The 20,645-nt window shown below is 43.4% G+C and overlaps 1 protein-coding gene across 3 annotated transcripts in view; it reads right to left on the bottom strand.

Moving 5' to 3' along the window:
* Nucleotides 1-17,467, bottom strand: part of RIMKLB (ribosomal modification protein rimK like family member B) — a 79,912-nt gene extending 62,445 nt beyond the window's left edge. For 2 of the 3 annotated variants that reach the window (XR_008446241.1, XR_008446243.1), the window contains exons 1-3: nt 16,713-17,467; nt 15,241-15,757; nt 8,406-8,628 (exon numbers count right to left, since the gene is read on the bottom strand). Coding sequence is in view for 1 of the 3 variants with exons in the window: in XM_054040172.1 (XP_053896147.1) it covers nt 8,406-8,580 (175 nt within the window). In the remaining 2 variants the exon portion in view is untranslated. The remainder of the gene's footprint in view (nt 1-8,405; nt 8,629-15,240; nt 15,758-16,712) is intronic. The other variant, XM_054040172.1, reaches the window with a different exon arrangement.
* Nucleotides 17,468-20,645: the final 3,178 nt, after the last annotated feature.

Genomic DNA, 20,645 nt, shown 5'->3' with positions numbered 1-20,645 from the left:
GCACTGATTGGATGTTTTCAGAGAACTACCCACAATGACTCCTAGATCTCTTTCCTGAATCGTAACAGCTAATTTAGACCCCATCATTTCATCTGTATTGTTACGATTATGCTTTCCAATGTGCATTATTTTGCATTTATCAACTTTGAATTTCATCTAACATTTTGTCACCCAGTCTTGTGAAATCCATTTTTAACTCTCATGGTATGCTTTAGATTTAACTATCTTGAGTAATTTTGAATCATCTGCAAATTTTGCCACCTCACTGATTACCCCTTTTTCCAGATCATTTATGAATATATTGAACAGCACTGGGCCCAGTACAGATCCTTGGGGGACCCCACTATTTACCTCTCTCCATTCTAAAACCTGAGCATTTATTCCTACCCTTTGTATCCTATCTTTTAACCAGTTACTGATCCATGAGCGGACCTTGATACCATGACTGCTCCCTTTGATTAAGAACCTTTAGTGAGGGACCTTGTCAAAGGACATTCTGAAAATCCAAGTACCCTAATGTGACTGGATCACCCTTGCCCATGTTTGTTTGACCACCTCAAAGAATTCTAATAGACTGGCGAGGCATGATTTCGCTTTACAAAAGCCATGTTGGCTCTTCTCCAACATATCATGTTCACCTCTGTGATATGATATGATATTTCTGTTTCTTACTACAATTCCAAGCAATTTGCCTAGTACTGAAGTTAGACTTTCCAGCCTGTAATTGCCAGGATCACCTCTGTACCCATTTTTTTAAATTGTCATTACATTAGCTATCCTCCAGTCATCTGGTACAGAAGCTGATTTAAGTGATAGGTTACATACCACAATTAGTAGTGCTACAATTTTGTATTTCAGTTCATTCAGAACTCTTGGGTGAGTACCATCTAGTCCTGGTAACCTGTTACTGTTTTAATTATCAATTTGTTCCAAAACCTCCTCTATTGACACCTCAATCTGGGACAGTTCTTCAGATTTGTCACCTAAATTGTATGGCCCAAGTGTAGGAATCTCCCTCACAGCCTCTGCAGAGAAGACCGATGCAAATAATTCATTTAGCTTTTCTGCAACTGTCTTGTCTTCCTTGAGTGCTCCTTTAGCACCTCTATCATTCAGTGGTCCCACTGATTGTTTGACAGGCTTCCTGCTCCTGATATACTTTTTTTTTTTTTTTTTTTTTTAAAGTGTCTTTTAGTAGCTACTCTTCAAATTCTTGGTTGGCTTGCCTAATTATATTTTTACACTTGACTTGCCAGAGTTTATAGAATCATAGGCTTTAAGGTCAGAAGGGACCGTTATGATCATCTAGTCCGACCTCCTGCACAACGCAGGCTACAGAATCTCACCCACCCACTACTGTATCAAACCTGTATGTGAGCCACTGAAGTCCTCAAATCATGGTTTAAAGACTTCACGGTGCAGAGAATCTTCCAGCAAGTGACCCGTGTCCCACGCTGCAGAGGAAGGCGAAAAAAACCCAGGACCTCTGCCAATCTGCCCTGGAGCAAAATTCCTTCCCAACCCCAAATATGGCCAACAGCTAAACCCTGAGCATGTGGGCAAGACTCACCAGCCAGACACCCAGGAAAGAATTCTCTGTAGTAACTCACATCCCACCCCATCTAATCCCATCACAAGCCATTGGGCATATTTACCGCTAATAGTCAAAGACCAATCTCATTATACCATCCCCTCCATAAGATTAACAAACTTAGTCTTGAAGCCAGATAGGTCTTTTGCCCCCACTACTCCCCTTGGAAGGCTGTTCCAGAACTTCAGTCCTCTGATGGTTAGAAACCTTCATCTAATTTCAAGTCTAAACTTCCTGATGGCCAGTTTATATCCATTTGTTCTTGTGTCCACATTGATACTGAGCTTAAATAATTCCTCTCCCTCCCTGGTATTTATTCCTCTGATACATTGCTCTCTACAAATCATATCTCCCCTCAGCCTTCTTTTGGTTAGGCTAAACAAGCCAAGCTCTTTGAGTCTCCTTCCATAAGACAGGTTTTCCATTCCTCGGATCATCCTAGTAGCCCCTCTCTGTACCTGTTCCAGTTTGAATTCATCCTTCTTAAACATGGGAGATCAGAACTGCACACAGTATTCCAGATGAGGTCTCACCAGTGCCTTGTATAACGGTACTAACACCTCCTTACCTCTACTGGAAATACCTCACCCGATACATCCCAAGACCGCATTAGCTTTTTTCAAGGCCATATCAAGGCGGCTCATAGTCATCCTGTGATCAACCAATACTCCGAGGTTCTTCTCCTCCTCTGTTATTTCCAGTTTATAACAATAATTCTTGTTATTAATCCCTAAATGCATGATCTTGCACTTTTCACTATTAAATTTCATCCTGTTACTATTACTCCAGTTTACAAGGACATCCAGATCTTCCTGTATGATATCCCGGTCCTTCTCTGTATTGGCAATACCTCCCAGCTTTGTGTCATCCGCAAACTTTATTAGCACATTCCCACTTTTTGTGCCAAGGTCAGTAATAAAAGGATTAAATAAGATTGGTCCCAAAACCAATCCCTGAGGAACTCCATTAGTAACCTCCCTCCAGCCTGACAGTTCACCTTTCAGTACGACTCGTTGTAGTGTCCCCTTTAACCAGTTCCTTATCCACCTTTCAATTTTCATATTGATCCCCATCTTTTCCAATTTAGCTAATAATTCCCCATGTGGAACCATATCGAATGCCTTACTGAAATCCAGGTAAATTAGATCCACTGCGTTTCCTTTGTCTAAAAAATCTGTTACCTCCTCAAAGAAGGAGATCAGGTTGGTTTGACACGATCTACCTTTTGTAAAACCATTTTGTATTTTGTCCCAATTACCATTGACTTCAATGTCCTTAACTACTTTCTCCTTCAAAAATTTTTCCAAGACCTTGCATACTACAGATGTCAAACTAACAGACCTGTAGTTACCCGGATCACATTTTTTCCCTTTCTTAAAGATAGGAACTATGTTAGCAATTCTCCAGTCATATGGTACAACCCGAGTTTACAGATTCATTAAAAATTCTTGCTAATGGGCTTGCAATTTCATGTGCCAGTTCCTTTAATATTCTTGGATGAAGATTATCTGGGCCCCCTGATTTAGTCCCATTAAGCTGTTCAAGTTTGGCTTCTACCTCGGATGTGGGTAATATCCACCTCCAAAGCCTCATTCCCATTTGTCATCCTACCATTATCCCTAAGCTCCTCATTAAAGACTGAGGCAAAGTATTTGTTTAGATACTGGGCCGTGCCTAGATTATCCTTAACCTCACCCATACTCAGTGTTTAGCGGCCCCACTTCTTCCTTTGTTTTCTTCTTATTTATATGGCTATAGAACCTTTTACTATTGGTTTTAATTCCCTTTGCAAGGTCCAATTCTACATGGCTTTTGGCCTTTCTCACTTTATCCCTACATGGTCTGACCTCAATAAGGTAGCTTTCCTTGCTGATCACTCCTACTCCTTGTAGGCTGCTTTTTCTTAATCACCTCTCTGAGATGCTTGCTCATCCAGCTTGGTCTACAACTTCTGCCTATGAATTTTTTCCCCTTTCTTGGGATGCAGGCTTCTGATAGTTTCCGCAATTTTGACTTGAAGTAATTCCAGGCTTCCTCCTCCTCCACCTTTAGATCCCAAATTTCTTCAGTCCAATCCACTTCCCTAACTAATTTCCTTCATTTTTTAAAATTAGCCCTTTTGAAATCAAAAACCCTAGTTACAGAACTATTTTTGTTTATCCTTCCATTTAGTTTAAGCTGAATTAGCTCATGATCGCTCGAACCAAGGTTGTCCCCTACAACCATTTCTTCTACGAGGTCCTCGCTATTCATCAAAACCAAATCTAAAATGGCATCCACTCTTGTTGGTTCAGCAACTACTTGGTGAAGGAATCCATCAGCTATCACATCTAGGAAAATCTGAGCCCTATTATTATTAGCACTTGTCCTCCAGTCTATATCTGGGAAGTTAAAGTCTCCTATGATCACACAATTCCTATTAGTATTTACTTAATTAAAAAGATTAAAGAGGTCTCTATCCATATCTAAATCAGATCCCGGTGGTCTATAGCACACCCCAAGCACTATCTCGGGGATGCTCTAGTAGCTTTCTTCCCCAATGTGATTTTTGCCCAGACAGCCTGTCTTATCCATTCCATGACTTCTTATTTCTTTACAGTCTAGCTCATCATTGATATACAATGCTACTCCACCACCTTTGCCTTTATTTCTGTCTTTCCTAAACAGCACATAGCCTTCAATACCTGTACTCCAGTCATGACTACTATTCCACCATGTTTCTGTTATCCCTATAATATCCGGTTTCACTTCCTGCACTAGTTCCTCCATTTTGTTACCTAGGCTCCTCGCATTGGTGTACAAACATCTTAATTCTTGCTGTTTGGCTTCGCTCACATCCTTTACCCGATTAAGCTCAGACATTCTACCACCAGTATCACCTATTAGAATGGTATCTACACTACCCTTCCTCCCTATGTCCATTCTCCTATCCAGGCTGTATCCTTTCTTTCTTCGTTTTCTTCCCTCTCAATGTTAAAATCCGGTGTGGAGATTACCTGGACATCTCCCAACCATCGCCCCCCAATTCCTAGTTTAAAGCTCTCTTAATCAGTTGTGCCAGCCTCCATCCTAGAAGTCTATTTCCCTCCCTACTCAGGTGAAGTCCATCCCGAGAGAACAGTCCTCTGTCCATGAATGCCTCCCAGTGGCCATACATTCCAAAGCCCTCCTTATAGCACCACTCCCTGAGCCATCTGTTGATCGTCAATCTTGTCACACCTCTGTTGCCCTTCTCTAGGAACAGGCAGAATCCCACTGAAGATCACCTGAACCTCGATTTCCTTAAGCGTCTTCCTCAGCCTGGCATAGTCTCCCTTGATACCTTCCAGCGAAAATCTAGCTGTATCATTTGTTCCCACATGAAGGACAATCAGCGTATTCTTTCCCACTCCCGTTAGGATCCTCTTCAGCCTCAGGTCCACATCCCGTATCTTAGCACCCGGCAGACAGCACACCCTTCTGTTCTCTGGATCAGCTCTGGTTACAGGCCTGTCTATTCTTCTCAGTAAGGAGTCTCCAATCCGTAGACCTGCCTTTTCCTGGTAACGGTGATTCTCCGGTCTATCCCCTGTTCCCTCTGGCTGCAAGTCCTCTCGATTCCTATTCGCCCTTGCAATCCTCCGCAACCCATCCCATATCCTCCTGGGGCTCACGTTTGGTGGTGTTATCTCCATTGACTCTCTCTCTCCTCTTACAGGACTAGCTGCTCTTCTCTTCTTCCTTGCCCTCTCATTTCTATTTTCCTCAGTAATATTTTACTTCCAATTTTTAAAGAACACCTTTTTGCCCCAATTCTTTTACTCTATTGTTTAGTCATGGTAGCCTTTTTTTGACCCTCTTACTGTTTTTTTATTATTAATTATTATTATTATTTTGGGGTATAAATTTAATTTGAGCCTCTATTGTGATGTTTTTTAAAAGTTTCCATGCAACTTGCAGGCATTTCACTCTTGTGACTGTTCCTTTTAATCTCCATTTAATGACCTTCCTCATTTTTGTGTAGTTCCCCTTTTTGAAGTTAAATAATACTTTGGTAGCCTTCTCTGGTATTTTCTCTCCCACAAGGATGTTAAATTTAATTACATTATGGTCGCAAGTACTGAGCAGTTCAGCTACATTCACCTCTTGGATCAGATCGTGTGTGCCACTCAGGACTAAATCAAGAATTGCTTCCCCCTCTTGTGGGTTTCAGGACTAACTGCATCAAGAAGCAGTCATTAATGGTATCCAGAAATATTATCTCTGCATCCATTCCGAGGTGGCATGTACCCAGTCAATACGATGATAGTTGAAATCCCCATTATTGTGTTTTCTATTTTTGTAACCTCTCCATTCTCCCTGAGCATTTCACAATTACCATCACCATCCTGGTCAGTAGTATATTTCTACAGCTATACTCTTATTATTAAAGCATGAAATTTCTATCCATAGAGATTCTATGGTATAATTTGGGTCATTTAAGATTTTTACTATATTTGACTATGCTTTCTTTCACATATAGTCCTATTCCCCCACCTGCACAACCTATTCTGTCATTCCTACACATTTTATACCCCGGTATTACCATGTCCCATTGATATAATCGTTCCACCAAGTTTCTGTGGTGCCTGTTATATCAATAGCCTCATTTAACACCAGGCACTCAAGTTCACCTATCTTAGTATTTGGACTTCTAGCAGTTGTATAATGAGCACTTACAAAATTTGTCTATATTTAGTTGTCTACTTTCATGTGATCTAATTGAATGGGACTCTCTCTTCAACTCCTACCTGTACACTTTATCAACTTCTATCCTCTCCTCTTTACTAGGATATAGAGTTGCCCCATTTTACAGATAGTGTAGCTAGGCACACAGCACTAGCAGATTCTTTCTCAGAGGCAGTGTAATAACATGAATGAGCTTGGGTTTGCCATATTAAAGATGTGGATTCCATTCCCAGCTGTCAGAGTGACCTTCTGTAGCTTCTTAGTGGAGTATGCCTTGTTCAATAATAGTTCTGTGCACTTCACAACCCTGTACACCAGTTGATATAAGAGATGAGTACAGAACACATTTATACTGGATCTATTCCAGTGCACCTTCCCCTCCTAAGCCAAAAGGTATTTTGATGGGGATGAGTAGAAAGTGGCAAAAGCAACAGTGGAAGACAACAGATTCATTTTGCCTGTGTCCCATCTGGAGATTTGGTTCTGTATATAGGTGCAACCACAGGGGGGGAAAAGCCTGCATGGCAGGGGGGAAGAGATGACCAGGAGGTAGAATGTGGTTCAACAAAAGACAAAAATGAGGAGAAAGGAAGAGGAAGGCTAGGCAGACATGGCTAGCCTAAGCAAATTTCTCTTCCCACCCTTCCAGCACATTTTATACCACTCATTTAAACAAATATAAATGTTATTTAGGGTATTTTGCATCACCAAGGAGAAACAAAGTAAAAATGTTTAAAAGTAGGGGACAGAACACGTTTCCCACTCTGTCCATCCTTCCCAGCAGCTGTGCCTATGGTTCTGTGTTGCCTTAGCCTGGCACAGGGACAATGGAGAAGCATGCTCGGCGCAGATAGAATGTTCTGAAATTTTAGCAGTAAGACTGTCATAAACGTGGAGTAACACAACTTTCACATGTTAAACAACTTAAAACTGCCAAATCTGAACAGACTTCATGAAGAAAACACAAAACACCTCTTTGACCACAGGACCATTTCCTTGACAAATTTCACATTCCTCATACAAATCTCGGAGCATTAGAAATCTTAAAGGTTGGAAAGATTTTGATAATGGGAACTCCTAGACAACTTTACGTAAGTGTCACTATTGCTCCTCTTATAATAGTGGCATTGTATTTTCAATATTATTTTACATCCCATTCTTTATACATCCTAACATCTTGTTTTCCTTTTGATCACTATTGAAGAGGTATTCATTGATTGTCCACAACACCACCAACAACTTTTTCCCAAACTGTTACAGCTAATTCAGAACCCACTAAGGTGTAGCAGTAGTTCAAATTATTTTGATGTGCATTACTTCACATTTGTCAACACTGAATTTCATCCACTCACCAAATTTTTTTGTTTTTTAAGTCCTGTCTTCTTAAGTCTTGACTAACCTAAATAACTATGCATTGTTGAAATTTTATTTCCTGACCACGCACTTCTTCCAGATACCTTTTCATTTTGGTGTTTACACTCATCATATTTGAAGGGGACTCACCTTAGTCACCTTTTAACTAAGCTACAGATATTCAACTATTTTAATCGCAATATAAATCAATCCTTCCAACCCCATGACTACTCATATTACTCTTCTCTGAAATTCCCTTTCAGTTTGTTTGCTTGCTTGGCTATCTAGGCTGAGTTCAGAACCCAACCTGCAGAGAGATATTGATGTGTTACCTTCACAGCTTTCCCTAAACTTAAGTAATCAACTTACAAAGCCCACACAAAATTAAATGAAGTCAATTCTCTTTAACCCAGCAATCCTGGAGGTAGTTAAACTTGTATTAGTTCATTATTGTCTCTTGGAGAGAACCCCCTCATACAGTAAGGCTGGGTTGCCAAAGCATGACCCCAAGGCTTTAAAATGCTCCCCTCATTCTGCAGAGGAAGAACAAAGCTTATCCAACTGCCAATCAACAATTTCTATTTGATGATCAAGTACCCATAAGCGATGCATTTATATGCAATATTAATTTAGATTAGGTGTCCTGATCCTGGCATATGTGCACTACATTGTCACGAAAGTTAACCACCCCTGCATTAATCTCCTTGTCAGATCCCCTCCCCAGCCCACACTCTGACCTTGACCTCATCCTCACCCAGGTTTCCATGCTCAATGGTCAGTACCACTTCATCCATCACCAAGGCCCGAAAGTCTAGTTCCTCTTCACAGCACTTGGCCTTGAGCGCCCTCAGGATCTCCTGTTGAGGATAGTCTTCCCTGATACGACGATCTGTTAAGAACCACAGCCTGGGAGCAACTGAGCTGCACATCTTGCTTGACTAGTCTTGCAACCTCTGGGATCTCCTTTTAATGGAAGTCTAGATAAAGGAGAAGATAAGAAATCATAGTACAAACGTTTCTGTCCACATGCTTCCCACCACCCCTCAAACCTCTTCCCTGTACACACAACTCTGTCCTTAATTCAGAGGGGAGGGGGAAAAAAAATGTGTCTATATAGCATTTCCTATCCAAAGATCTCAAGGATGCAATTAATGTCTTATAAACATTAATTAAGCTTCACATCTCCCTTGTGAGGACATTCAATATTATCCCAATTTATTGATGGAAAAACTGAAGCATACAGAGATGAAGTAACGTGCCCAAGACAATACACTGAGCCTGTGTCAGAATCAGGACTCAGGTCTGAGTCCCAGTTCTGTTCCTTAGTCACAAGGCCATCCCTTCCTCATACACAGAAAATATCAATGGATTCCAACCCACTCCCACAAGTGTTGCAAAGTACTGAATTTGAACATTGTTGGTGGAGATGATCCCGCCAGGTGACCAGTGAGGCCGTATGGATTTGCATTGTTTTTGCTCCCCATGCTTTGGCTATATAGAGGACATCAGTCTCTAGTGACCTTTTACCACCTGCCAACATCATTAAAAACTGCAAAGCAATCAAGAAAAACTGATATGAAGACTGAAAAATCCACTGCACTGGTGTGTAAGAAACCTTCCTTGAGGAATATGAGGAAGCATGAAGTAAGCAGCAGAATTCACGAAAACCTAGACTTTCATTTGTTTAAATATGAAGTTTCCTGTTCCCAGGGTTGCCAAAAAAAAAGGAAAGAAAACTCTTCTGAATATGACCTGAAACAGTTACTATCTACTCATGGACTTGCCTATGCTGAGATTTTCCCTGGAAACAGCCATCAGTGGCCAGTAACTGGTAGACACTCGAAGTGTAGACAGGCAAAGCTGCTACTCAAAGCTTTCCCAAGCAGCAGCAGGATTAAATTAAAACTGGCCATTTTCACCTTCTATTTGGAACCCAGTGGGACAGCAAGGAAACTGTCAAGAACCATATCAACATCACACTACTGCTATTGCTTTGGAAACCTAAGATCAGCAGCACAGTCCAGGACCAGAGCTCTTTATGCAGGAGAAAGGACAAAACCAACTGCTGGGGGAGGGGAAGTAAAGGAGCAGACCTTCCCCCTACGGCAGACAAGAAGTTCTTGCAGAAGTGAGAGAGGGAGCACCTTCTCCTTCCAGCAGTGAAAAGGTGTTTGGAGTGAAGGGGGCAGGATTCAAGTTTTATACCCCTGGTAGATAGAAGTTACAATACAAAAGTCCCAAAGCAGTGTCCGCAGCACCCCAGTAACAATTTCTCCTTCCAAGCACCAAAAGATGCAAGGGGCAGGGGAGGTCTGGGCTTATGCCTGGGCCTCACTGGCTCACAATTCCCCAACCCTGCCCTACTTTATCTTTCATATTAGCCTCTGGGAAGTAGGTTAAGGTTTCCTTCTATGGCTAGCAGGTTACTGAAGCTCTGCTGGCTACGTACTTAATTATATATCCTCTTCCAGTGCTTATTCAGAAATAGCAGAATATAAGAACAAAGGAAAAGCCAAGTTCAGAAGGTTTCTAGTCAATTTATCCTCCTTTCTGCTCCCTACAAACATGTCCTTACTATGGACAGACAGAAACTGACCACTTACTGTCTCTCTCCTCAAAAGCATGCTATGTCCATTAGAAATGCAAACCCATCTCATTTTAAATCCAGCCATAGAGCATTAAGTGTGTAAAGAATACAACAGACAAATGTTTGGATTTTAAAGACCATGTCTATAAGAAGCCATTACAGATCTTCAGCATGTGTTTCAAGGGACTTGTCTACACAGGGAAGTTAGTGCACACTAAGCTAGAGTGTGAATTTAAAGCGCACTTGTTACTCCCACACTAATTCCCCATATGGACACACTTACTACACACTAACAGTGCTCCCAGGCAGTTTAGCTTAGTACACTTCCAAAGTGCATTAAGCTAACATGCACAAAGACACTCCATGCAGTGAGAGTGTCCACGTAGTAAGTTAGTACAGAGTATCTAACATGCACCAGCTACTTCACTCTTTTTCCCTACATAGACATACCCTATTCTCATCCCCTTGCCCCAGTATCAAAACCAGTGTCAAGTACTCTCACCTGTGCTTGTTTCCTACTCCTTCTTGCCAACAATGTGCCCCTCAGTTCCTCTGCCAAGTTTCTCAAATCTCTTCTTCCCAACCTAACACCCCTTCCACCCTTGAAAGCTGCAGACACCCAGCCATCTCTTCCCTGATTATTTCAGCTCTTCCTTTCTCAAGAAAGCTGAGGCTGGCAGAGAAAAAAAAAACCTGAAGAAACTCTCATGCGGAGCTGCAGCATGAACAGGAAGGAGAAAAGCCATCTAGATACTGTCACTTATATATTAAGATGATATACACATCAGAAATGTCTTAGACAGATATAGTTTGCAGTATTGTTTACACAAATATAGATCAGCCTTGCTAGAAACAATACTTTCTCCTTCTACAGTATCTTTCATCTGAAGATCTCAAAGTGGTTTATAAAATTTATAAACATTAAGACTCACATCCTTGTAAGGCAGGCAGGACATAGCCCCACTTTACTGACTGGGACATAGAAGTTAAGTAGCTTGCCTAAGGCCAGAAAGCAATTCATCAGCAGAGATGGGAAACAGAACTTACAAATCCTAGCTCCCAGTCCTCTGCTCTGCTAGCACTATACCACATGATCACTACCTCTTTCCCATCTTAAGTAGGCCAGGCAGGGGTGTAAAGATATCTTATCACCATTACTTCAGCATTCTGATCAGAAAGACAGGCTGGACTATTCAGCTTCAAGCTCTCATTAGAACTCTTCACTCAGTCAAAATTAGTTATTAGGGACACACTGAAAATATTACAATTTGTTCTATTAATGCCAGCATCTCAAGGGTCCTGCCCATATTCTCAAAAATATTCTTTCTGAGGAAAATGTGCCTCTCAGAGCTTGTCTACATTTAAAAGGCTGCAGCATCACTGATGCAGCTGTGCTGCACCAATGCAGCTTCATGCTGCACTGATTCAGTGAAGAAGCTACCTACACCAATGGGAGAGCTTCTCCCATCAGTGTAGGAGAAATCCACCTCACAGAGAGGCAGCAGCTATGTAGAGGGGAGAAGCTATCTCATCAATACAGCATTGTCTATACCAGGAACTAGGTCACTATAATTGCATGTAACTGTGAAAAATCCACCCACTGAGCAATACAGTTATACTGACATAAGTTACTAGTGTAGACCAAACCTCAGACAGTAACATGCAGCATCAGTTTCTAAGTAGGATATGCTTTCCAGAATTCCTCCCCGGAAACTAACTCCACCCCCCTGGATCTAACAGACACGCAGCCTGAGACAATGCTGGGTGTGTGTTAAACATTTTCGCAGTGTCTATGGGAGTACCAAATCCAAAATATGCATGCATGAGGGGGGAGGTGAAACAGAAGATAGTTAAACATCTTCAGAGATTAGAAGTGGCTGAAAAGCCTTTGCACTAAAAGCCACAATGGCCAAACTGGGAACAATCTCTCAGCAGGTGCTCAACCCACTTACCTGATCAAAAGTGACAACAAAAAACCCATCAAGGACAACAGCTAACTGAATGTCAGTTAGACTACCCCTGCAATCACAGACTGCATCTGCTTCAGAGATTAAATCAGTTACAAACCCTCCAGTGATTCGATTATGGATGGAATGGAAGTGCCATCTCAACTTTTAGCTCTAGTACTCCACACCAGCTCCTTTTCTCTTCATTTGCAGTCTTCCTGAGAGTACATCTCTAAACTGGAATAAAAGCCATGAGGCTGTATCGCAGGTGTTTAATTGTTGTGTAAACATACCCTGGTTGTCATCTTGTTCCCTGCAACAATCTAGTGGAACACACCTATTCTGCCTCAAATCACATAAGGTTTTTATTCACTAAGCATGAAGGGAAAGTAGGCAGATCAGACTGTCTGTCTTTAGGTCCTAGAAACCTGAAGTCCTCTGTTTACACTCAGAACAGGTATGGCAAAAGCTTCCTATCCCCACCAATACACCCTTGCCCTGCACATAAGGAAGTACTTCCAGGAGCAAGAGGGGAGTTCAATCTCCATGGACCACTCATTCCTTGTCTCCAGACTAGTGATAGCCAACAAAAGGGACAATTGTGGTATTCTATTTTTTTGTTTTATGTGAAGAGTTTTCCTTTAGAAGATGAGAATCCAACAACTCATTTTATATTGTGCAAACTGAACTGTCAAAATAGTAACTCCTTTAGGTATTACTGACAAATAGCGGAATTAGAATTGATTCTCTAAGTGAAGAAGTAAACTGTTCCATAGCCCTTTTCCTCAAAGTGCCATTGTCACAAAAGCTGCTGCATTAAAAAAAACAACCAAACAAAAAAAAAAAAAAAAATTTCTTCCCTGCAAGAATGCTGAATGAAATTCCAGATGTTTCACAACATTAGGACTCAATGTCATTTAGCCTTAATTATCTGGCTTGTGATCTGCGGTTATGGTATATTCCTACTGTCTACAGAATGGTCTGGAGCACAAGATATTGGAGAAGATCTCTCACATTAACTCTTTTCTAGTCTTTGGGTTAGATCCTGGTCTCAGTTACATCACGATGTATCCAAAGCAACTCCAGAGCTGCTAACTGGAGAGCAGAATCTATTTTTTAATAGATCTCCAGGTCTGTTTGATCCCTGCCAGTTCAGATTTGAGGGATTTAATGTTAATCAATAACGGGGGGAAAAAATCTGATCATCCCAAGGAGGAGGTAATCAGGAAAAAAAACCACCCACCCACCGCCCTTTACTATGTACAGCATTGCACTCTTGTTTATGATTTCTAACAAAGCACCTATGCTCTCTTTGGCACATTATTGGGGAGAGGAAGGGTATTTTACTTTCCACAAAATCATCATGAATTAGCTGATGCTGGACTATACTTTAAACAGAACAAGTGCCTGTTCCATGATGGCAATTTCTGCAACCCTATTTCGGAGGCCACACCTTAAGACAGTGGGATCAATAGCTACAAGACTAGCAAAGGACCTTTGAGAGATTGTCATAAATAGCAGTAAGGAAGATCGTTAGCCCATAGTTCATCAGCATTATTATGGCTCTGTCAGGGGATAAGATAGGGTGGGACAGTTAGCAAAATGCCATCCATCATACATTGGTGGGAAAGACTCTGACTGAATTTTACAGTTATTGTGCAAGGGGAGCAGATTGGTATTTGACCACATTATGAAACCAGAACTGCTCCTTATGTCATGCTGAAAAGAGAACACTATCAAAAACAATTTTAAACTGAAGTACAAAACACAGCTAATTCTACCTTCTGTGCATAGATACCAAGGCAATCAGCGCCCAAGAAAAAAAATTACAGAAATAGTTATGTATTGAGAGTATATCCAATAAGAGAGATATACACAGATAAGGACTTATTAAAAAGAAAGCTTTTGACCATTTATTACTTAAAAATAAAATTTAAAAAATGCAACCCTGTCTCCTGTCTCTACAGCTAAACAGGCATGCCCAGGGACAACCACAAGTAGTAGAGTCCCTTTATTACAAAAATAAGACTTGGTTGCAGTTTTTATAAGAACATCATGTACAAACATGACTGCTACAAGGGCTTTAGAGAGAACAAAAGACTACAAAAACAATGGAATCAGAAAAAAAAAATAAAGTCCATGGTATCCTGAACAGCAGCAGTGCAATGTGTCCATCACTCCCGCATGTCATCTGCCTTCCCCATATACACATTATACAATTTAAATGCAGGCAGGTGAATCCAAAGTACATCTCTCTGAAAGCATAAGCACTGTATTCACACACCCCTCTTCCCCATCCCCTTTGGATATTTGTGGAGACCACTGCAGTCAAGGGAGGAAGGAATATATTAAGCATATTGGTAAACAAACTGCAGCAAGATAAAAAATAAAATCATCTTCCTTCTGCACCCCCTTCCCCCAATTCCTTCCCAGTATGCCCTCTCCTGCAGATAGGCAAATACTCAATTGGATCCTCTGACTGAATCCCATACTACTTTTATCTGCTCAATCTCTTCCCTTCAACTGAGTAATCTTAAAGATATCAGCAGCCCTTCTCCACAATCCCCCTCAGACACAGACATCCCCGCCCCCTTTCTTTCCTCATCTCTCCAGGCTTGCAAGTAGGTGATAACATTCTTCACCCATACACCCCAGTTTCTGATCTCCAGTGAGGAATCCATTCCCTTGCCTCCCTGCCTTACAAAGCTGATATTGGTCAACATTAACTCCCCCCACCACTTGATCTGTAAAAATGTTACATCCATCTCCTTTCTCTCATAGACTCAGCTATTACACTCCTCTCTAGTGTGCACATAATGTATAAATTCCCCATTGCTTTCTCTGAGGCCAGCATGCCTCTGTCCTTATTCCCTGACCCCCCCCCCTCCCGCAGAGTGGGTGTGTGATATAAACCCCCCTTTCCTGATCCATGTACATAGCCACTTCTCTCAGATCCCTTCCCCCACCCTGCTCTCAATCTCTGTGCATGCCTCTCTTGTAGCAGTGGGGGAGGGGAAAAAAGCATTGAATGAATGAATGAATGTGGTATGACTTACCAGAGATTTGGGGAGCAAGGGGTAAGAGATGAAGGGATGTCAAAGATGGGTGCTTCTTTCAGTGCCCCCAGTAACTGGAGCTTCTGTCCTGGCTCTCTCAGTGAGGTGAAGGCTTGCTGGTACCCTTCTTTCCTTGGTGCCCCCTGAGAAGAGGGTGCTAATGAAGTCCTTTCAGGGCCTCTCTGATCTGCACTCCAAGGGAGAGAGCAGTGTCCTGCTGGAGCCCCCAAGGCCAGGAAAGGAGCGATGAGGATTATGTTCTCCTGGTACTACAATGGGTGATGCCTGGCTTGTGCCCCCAGGGACCAAGGTGTGTTGGGGAAGGGGGTGGGGGATATTAAAAGTGATTCCCAGCTCCTCCCCCCCCTCGGGGGAGAGGAGGGTGGGGAAGAGAAGTGAGGATATTGATGTAGAGCTGTGGCAGTCTGCGCAAAATAGATTCAATCCAATAAGCCCCTCGCGTCTCTGCTTCCTCAAAACTGAACCCCTAACTGTCTGAGTCTGGAATCACCAACACCTACGGAAAGAAAGACATATTAGACATTAAAAAACTCAACCTATTAAACAGGGAATGAGATTGCAACCTGGAGAAAAGAGAATGAGACACACAAGACAGTAAGAAAAAGCAGAGCAAAAATCAGATGGATATAATTTTGGGGGGACTGTAAGTAAAACAAAGTAATTTACATAAAATATATGAAATTAGAAGTCTTAAAAGGAAAAAGTCTTCAAAGAGGTTACACTTGGGCAATTGTGTGTTTAATACAGATGAGTCAATATCTGTATCTTAATACAGGCAGAAAATTCTATGCTTTAAAAGAATAAAATTTTATTCTACACACTTTAAATATCACATAGTAAACGTAATAAAGACAAAAATGAGATTAACAGAACCATGTTTAAGGTCAGAAGCATGCTCATGTGAATGAAATCACAGCCTCCTAAAGCCCAGTGGTTTCTAAACAGAAGCAAATAACCAAAAGATAAAATCAATGTCTAAAAGGTGTTTGCTTCCATGATGTAATACGTTTAATTATTATAAAATTAATGATTGTACAGCACTTTAATCGTCCTTGGCACTATATATCATAAGTGCCTGATCACAGAAGTTAACAATATACAATTATCCTTTTAAAAATCAAAAAGGCAAGAAAAGAGAAAAAGAAACCCAGTTAAAAGGGTTTTGTTAGGAGTATGTGATACAATGCAAACATATTAAAACCATACAAAAACACCCCCAATTTTTGCATATCTTTATGTACAAAAAGGTTTTAATATCTGTTTACACGTTGGTGCATGTGAATATACACAGATGCCTTGCAAGCACGAGTGTGTAAATGCAGATATTAACGTTCACAAACAAATACCACGCAGATACAGAATTATCACAGCAGACACGAGTCTGGGGTGGAGGACACAGCATGATTTCAAATTCAAACCAGAAGAAACGTGTTTTTTTTAAAGACACAAACCTGGCCGCTGCTTCTGTCCTCCCGGGCAGGATTGTGTGTGATGGTTGGAAAGTTGGGGATGGAGGGTTTAAAATTCTCCCCTTCTCCGCCAGGGACAGTGTAAAATATACATATGGGACCCAACTAAACCAGTGGAAACCAGGGGGGGATGGAGAGACAAGAGAGATAATCCCGAGAAAATGGGCCACTAATTAACCCACCCACAGAAAAGGAGGCTCCCGACCATGCCCCCAGCAATAGCTATCCACGGCAGCCCCCCAAATTATTCATGCTAATTAGGGCAGCTAATCAACCCTCCCAAACGTCCCCCATCTAGTAAGCAGTTGAGCTCCCCGCCACACACGCCCCGGCCTTCACACCCGCTGAAACTAATAACCGCCCCCCCAGGTGCCCACCGGCCCAGCCCGCACTCCAGGCTGGGGGGCGGCGCGGGGGCCGGGCTGCTGGAGGGGGCCCAGTGGAGACCTCCCCCCCCCCCCGCGAGCAGGAGTCGCTCGGCGACGCTGGATGCGGGGGTGACGGTCGCCCCTTCCCTCGGCCCCCTCCCCTGTCTCCCGCCCCCTCTGACGGGGAGAGGAGGCAGCCCGGACTCGGCTGTTCCCTGCTGCGCCCCCCCTCCCCTTGCTGCGGATGCTCCACTCGCAGAGCCGCCGCCGCCTCCTGCGCTTGCTGCTGCCCGACTGAGCCAGCCCAGGGGGAGTGCGCGAGGCCCCGAACGCTAACATACGAAAGGGGTGGCCGCCGGGCGAGCACGCGCACTGGGCAGAATCCCCCTCGGCGCAGCGGCGGCTTTGCTGCTGCCTCAGGTTGCGCGAGACGCGCAAAGGGCCCCGCCCCCCTCCGCCAGCCCGCGCTGCCTCAAACAGCCCACGCGCCAAACTGCGCCAGGGCAGCAGAGTCGGGGGCGGGAATAACCGTCACTCTGTGCCGTGCCCACTCCTGCCCCTCCCCTCTCCTCTCACCAGCTGCAAAGCCAGAGGTAGCCGGGCCCCATGGTACTCATGGTCACCCCACTTGTCTGTCACAGGCCTGTTCTGAGTGTGAGGCGCCAGGCTAAGTGCGTGTGACATGCTACCCTGCACGCCCTGCGCATGTGGGACACATCTGACCCAACTCAACCGAGACACATGGCTAAAGTGCGTGTGACACTTTTGTCCCATGTGACACACTAATCCCCACTGTCCTGAGTGTTGGGCACTCCCAACCCACCACCCTGCATGGCCAACACAAGTGTGAGAGACCCATCCTGCTGCCCTGACATATGACACACACTCACCTTTACCTGTACGTGAATGACGCACCCAACACACCTGCCACCACATACCACCATGTTTGACACAGCCATCACACAGACTGGGTGACATGGTGTGACACACAGACCCCGTCCCACCTCCCCCATGTGTCAGACAGTAATACTGTTGCGGGGGGAGGGATAGCTCAGTGGTTTGAGCATTGGCCTGCTAAACCCAGCATTGTGAGCTCAATGCTTGAGGGGGCCATTTAGGGATCCAGGGCAAAAAAATAATCTGTCAGGGGCAGTACTTGGTCCTGCTGTGAAGGCAGGGGACTGGACTCACTGACCTTTCAAGGTCCCTTCTAGTTCTATGAGATAAGTATATCTCCATATAATATACAAAAAAAAATGGTTCTGACACACCCAGCACAGCAGCCAACCCTTTGCCCACCAATATGTGTGACACACCTCTCATGCTTCCCCTCATACCCACACTTGTGATACACCTAATTGTCTACCCTATATATACAACACACCTAACATACTGACTGTCCTGACCCATATCCCCAAACATGAACACATCAGACACCCATTGCCGTCACATGACACACCTAATGCATCATCTGTTGTCCCATGCACTCCCACTCACACCAACCTATAATCCCAACATACTGTCCCAGGCCCATCCATACAAATGTAACATCCCTCCCTTATACCTTTTATCCCATGTGTGATGCATCCAGTACATGAATGCTGCCTTCCATTCCCTCACATGTGTGACATGCCCAAAACATTAGCTGTCCCATGCTGCCTCACATCTGAAACATCCAATACACTGCACTGCATCACAATGAGTACATGATACACTTAACTGGCCACTCGTGTCTAACATCTAACACACTATCAAAACCATGACATACACACCCATCCCACGGCCCCACATTCCCACAGAGATAACAATCCTACCAATCTACCTCTGGACACCCTTGCATGTGACACATCCAGATGGCTGACCTTCATCACCACACATCTGATATGCCCAACTTACCGCCCTTTGCTCTCATGTGTGACATTCCCAACCCACCAGCCTGCATGTGTAATACTTTCAACATGTACCCTCTAAGGTATGCCCAATCACTGCCTGGCTCCACTGCCTGTGACACACATAACTGCCATCTCTAGCATTCACAAATGTGACATACCTATCTCAATTCCTTGTCCCCAATGTAATACACCCAAACAGCCACACTACCATGCATGTAACATGCCCAACCTGCTTCTCTCCCCCTCCCAAGTATGTGATAGACCCATCTCAACCAAGTGCTCTGCTCTTCCACATGAATGACTGATGCTGTCTATGTCCCCATGGATGAAAAACCCATTCCACATACCATCAGCACATATGACACGCCCAGAGCCAGTCCAGCTGTGAATCCTGCAGCCGCAGGGATTGCCTGGATATGGGTGTGTCATGCATACTCCATACAAAAGACCCGATGTACTCTGTGGCATGATGGGCCCATTTTCTGCAGCAGCAACCCCCAAATTATCTGGCAGAAACCCCTAACTCTACTGCAATGCAAATTTATTTTACTACCATGTAATACCCTTTATTCCTAGCCCCGCCCCTTCTGCCCTGCTTCCCCCGGCCAGATGTATGGCTCACAGTTAAAAATACTCACTGATGTAAACATTGTTGATTATTTTCAACAGTGATTTTTTGAGGATGTTTGTTTGCTGGGCTCTCCAAAGCAGCCTGGCTCCACTCCCCAGGCCTCAGCTCCCAGGCTGTTGTCCAAGCAATCTGGCTCAGAACCTCCTTCCAAATGTGTGACATAGAAGAGGGGAGCTTAGTTGACTTCAGTGGCCTATCTCCCTAATTGCCCAGGCCTCATATGAAGCACTGTTCTCCAGACAGCCCAGGTTGCCTGCCTACACTTCCAGTTTCCCCTATTCCATGGCTGCAAATTGGATGCCAGTTCTGTCTCCATGACATCCTGCTGCCTTGCTCCATTTAGCAGTACAGGAAAGATGTCCTATATAATCCATTTAATTCACCGCTGTGGGGAAAGCTGAAGAGCAAGAGACAGCTGCAGGCAAGTCCCAGCAGGGTAGGGAGACAAACAATAACAAAAACAAAAATGCTGGGCACCTGGCTGGAACAAAATGGCAAATTATGTGACAAAATTGCTGAATTCTGTTGCATCTTGGAAAAACAGAGTTAATGAGTGCACTGAATCACTGTTCAAGGCATACAAGAATGCTCCAGATGCCATCCAAGCACTTTTTTGGGGAGCTGGAACAGCATTCGTGCTTCTGATAAATTTTAAGTAAACTAATGATTATTGGCAAAAAGAAGAACAGGAGTACTTGTGGCACCTTAGAGACTAACAAATTTATTAGAGCATAAGCTTTCATGGACTACAGCCCACTTCTTCGGATGCATCCGAAGAAGTGGGCTGTAGTCCACGAAAGCTTATGCTCTAATAAATTTGTTAGTCTCTAAGGTGCCACAAGTACTCCTGTTCTTCTTTTTGCGGATACAGACTAACACGGCTGTTACTCTGAAACTAATGATTATTGGTTATTTATTTCCCTCTGTATTTTGCAGTATGCGTAGCCAGCACCTCTGCAATTAAATTGTGCATTCCGGCACTTCTTTTTGTAGGAATTGAGCGCTGCAATGAGTTCACACCTCT

Source organism: Malaclemys terrapin, chromosome 1 (assembly GCF_027887155.1).
Source record: "Malaclemys terrapin pileata isolate rMalTer1 chromosome 1, rMalTer1.hap1, whole genome shotgun sequence".
Lineage (NCBI taxonomy): Eukaryota > Metazoa > Chordata > Testudines > Emydidae > Malaclemys > Malaclemys terrapin.
Note: the sequence above shows the minus strand (reverse complement) of the source record. Positions and strands in the feature narration are given on the sequence as shown.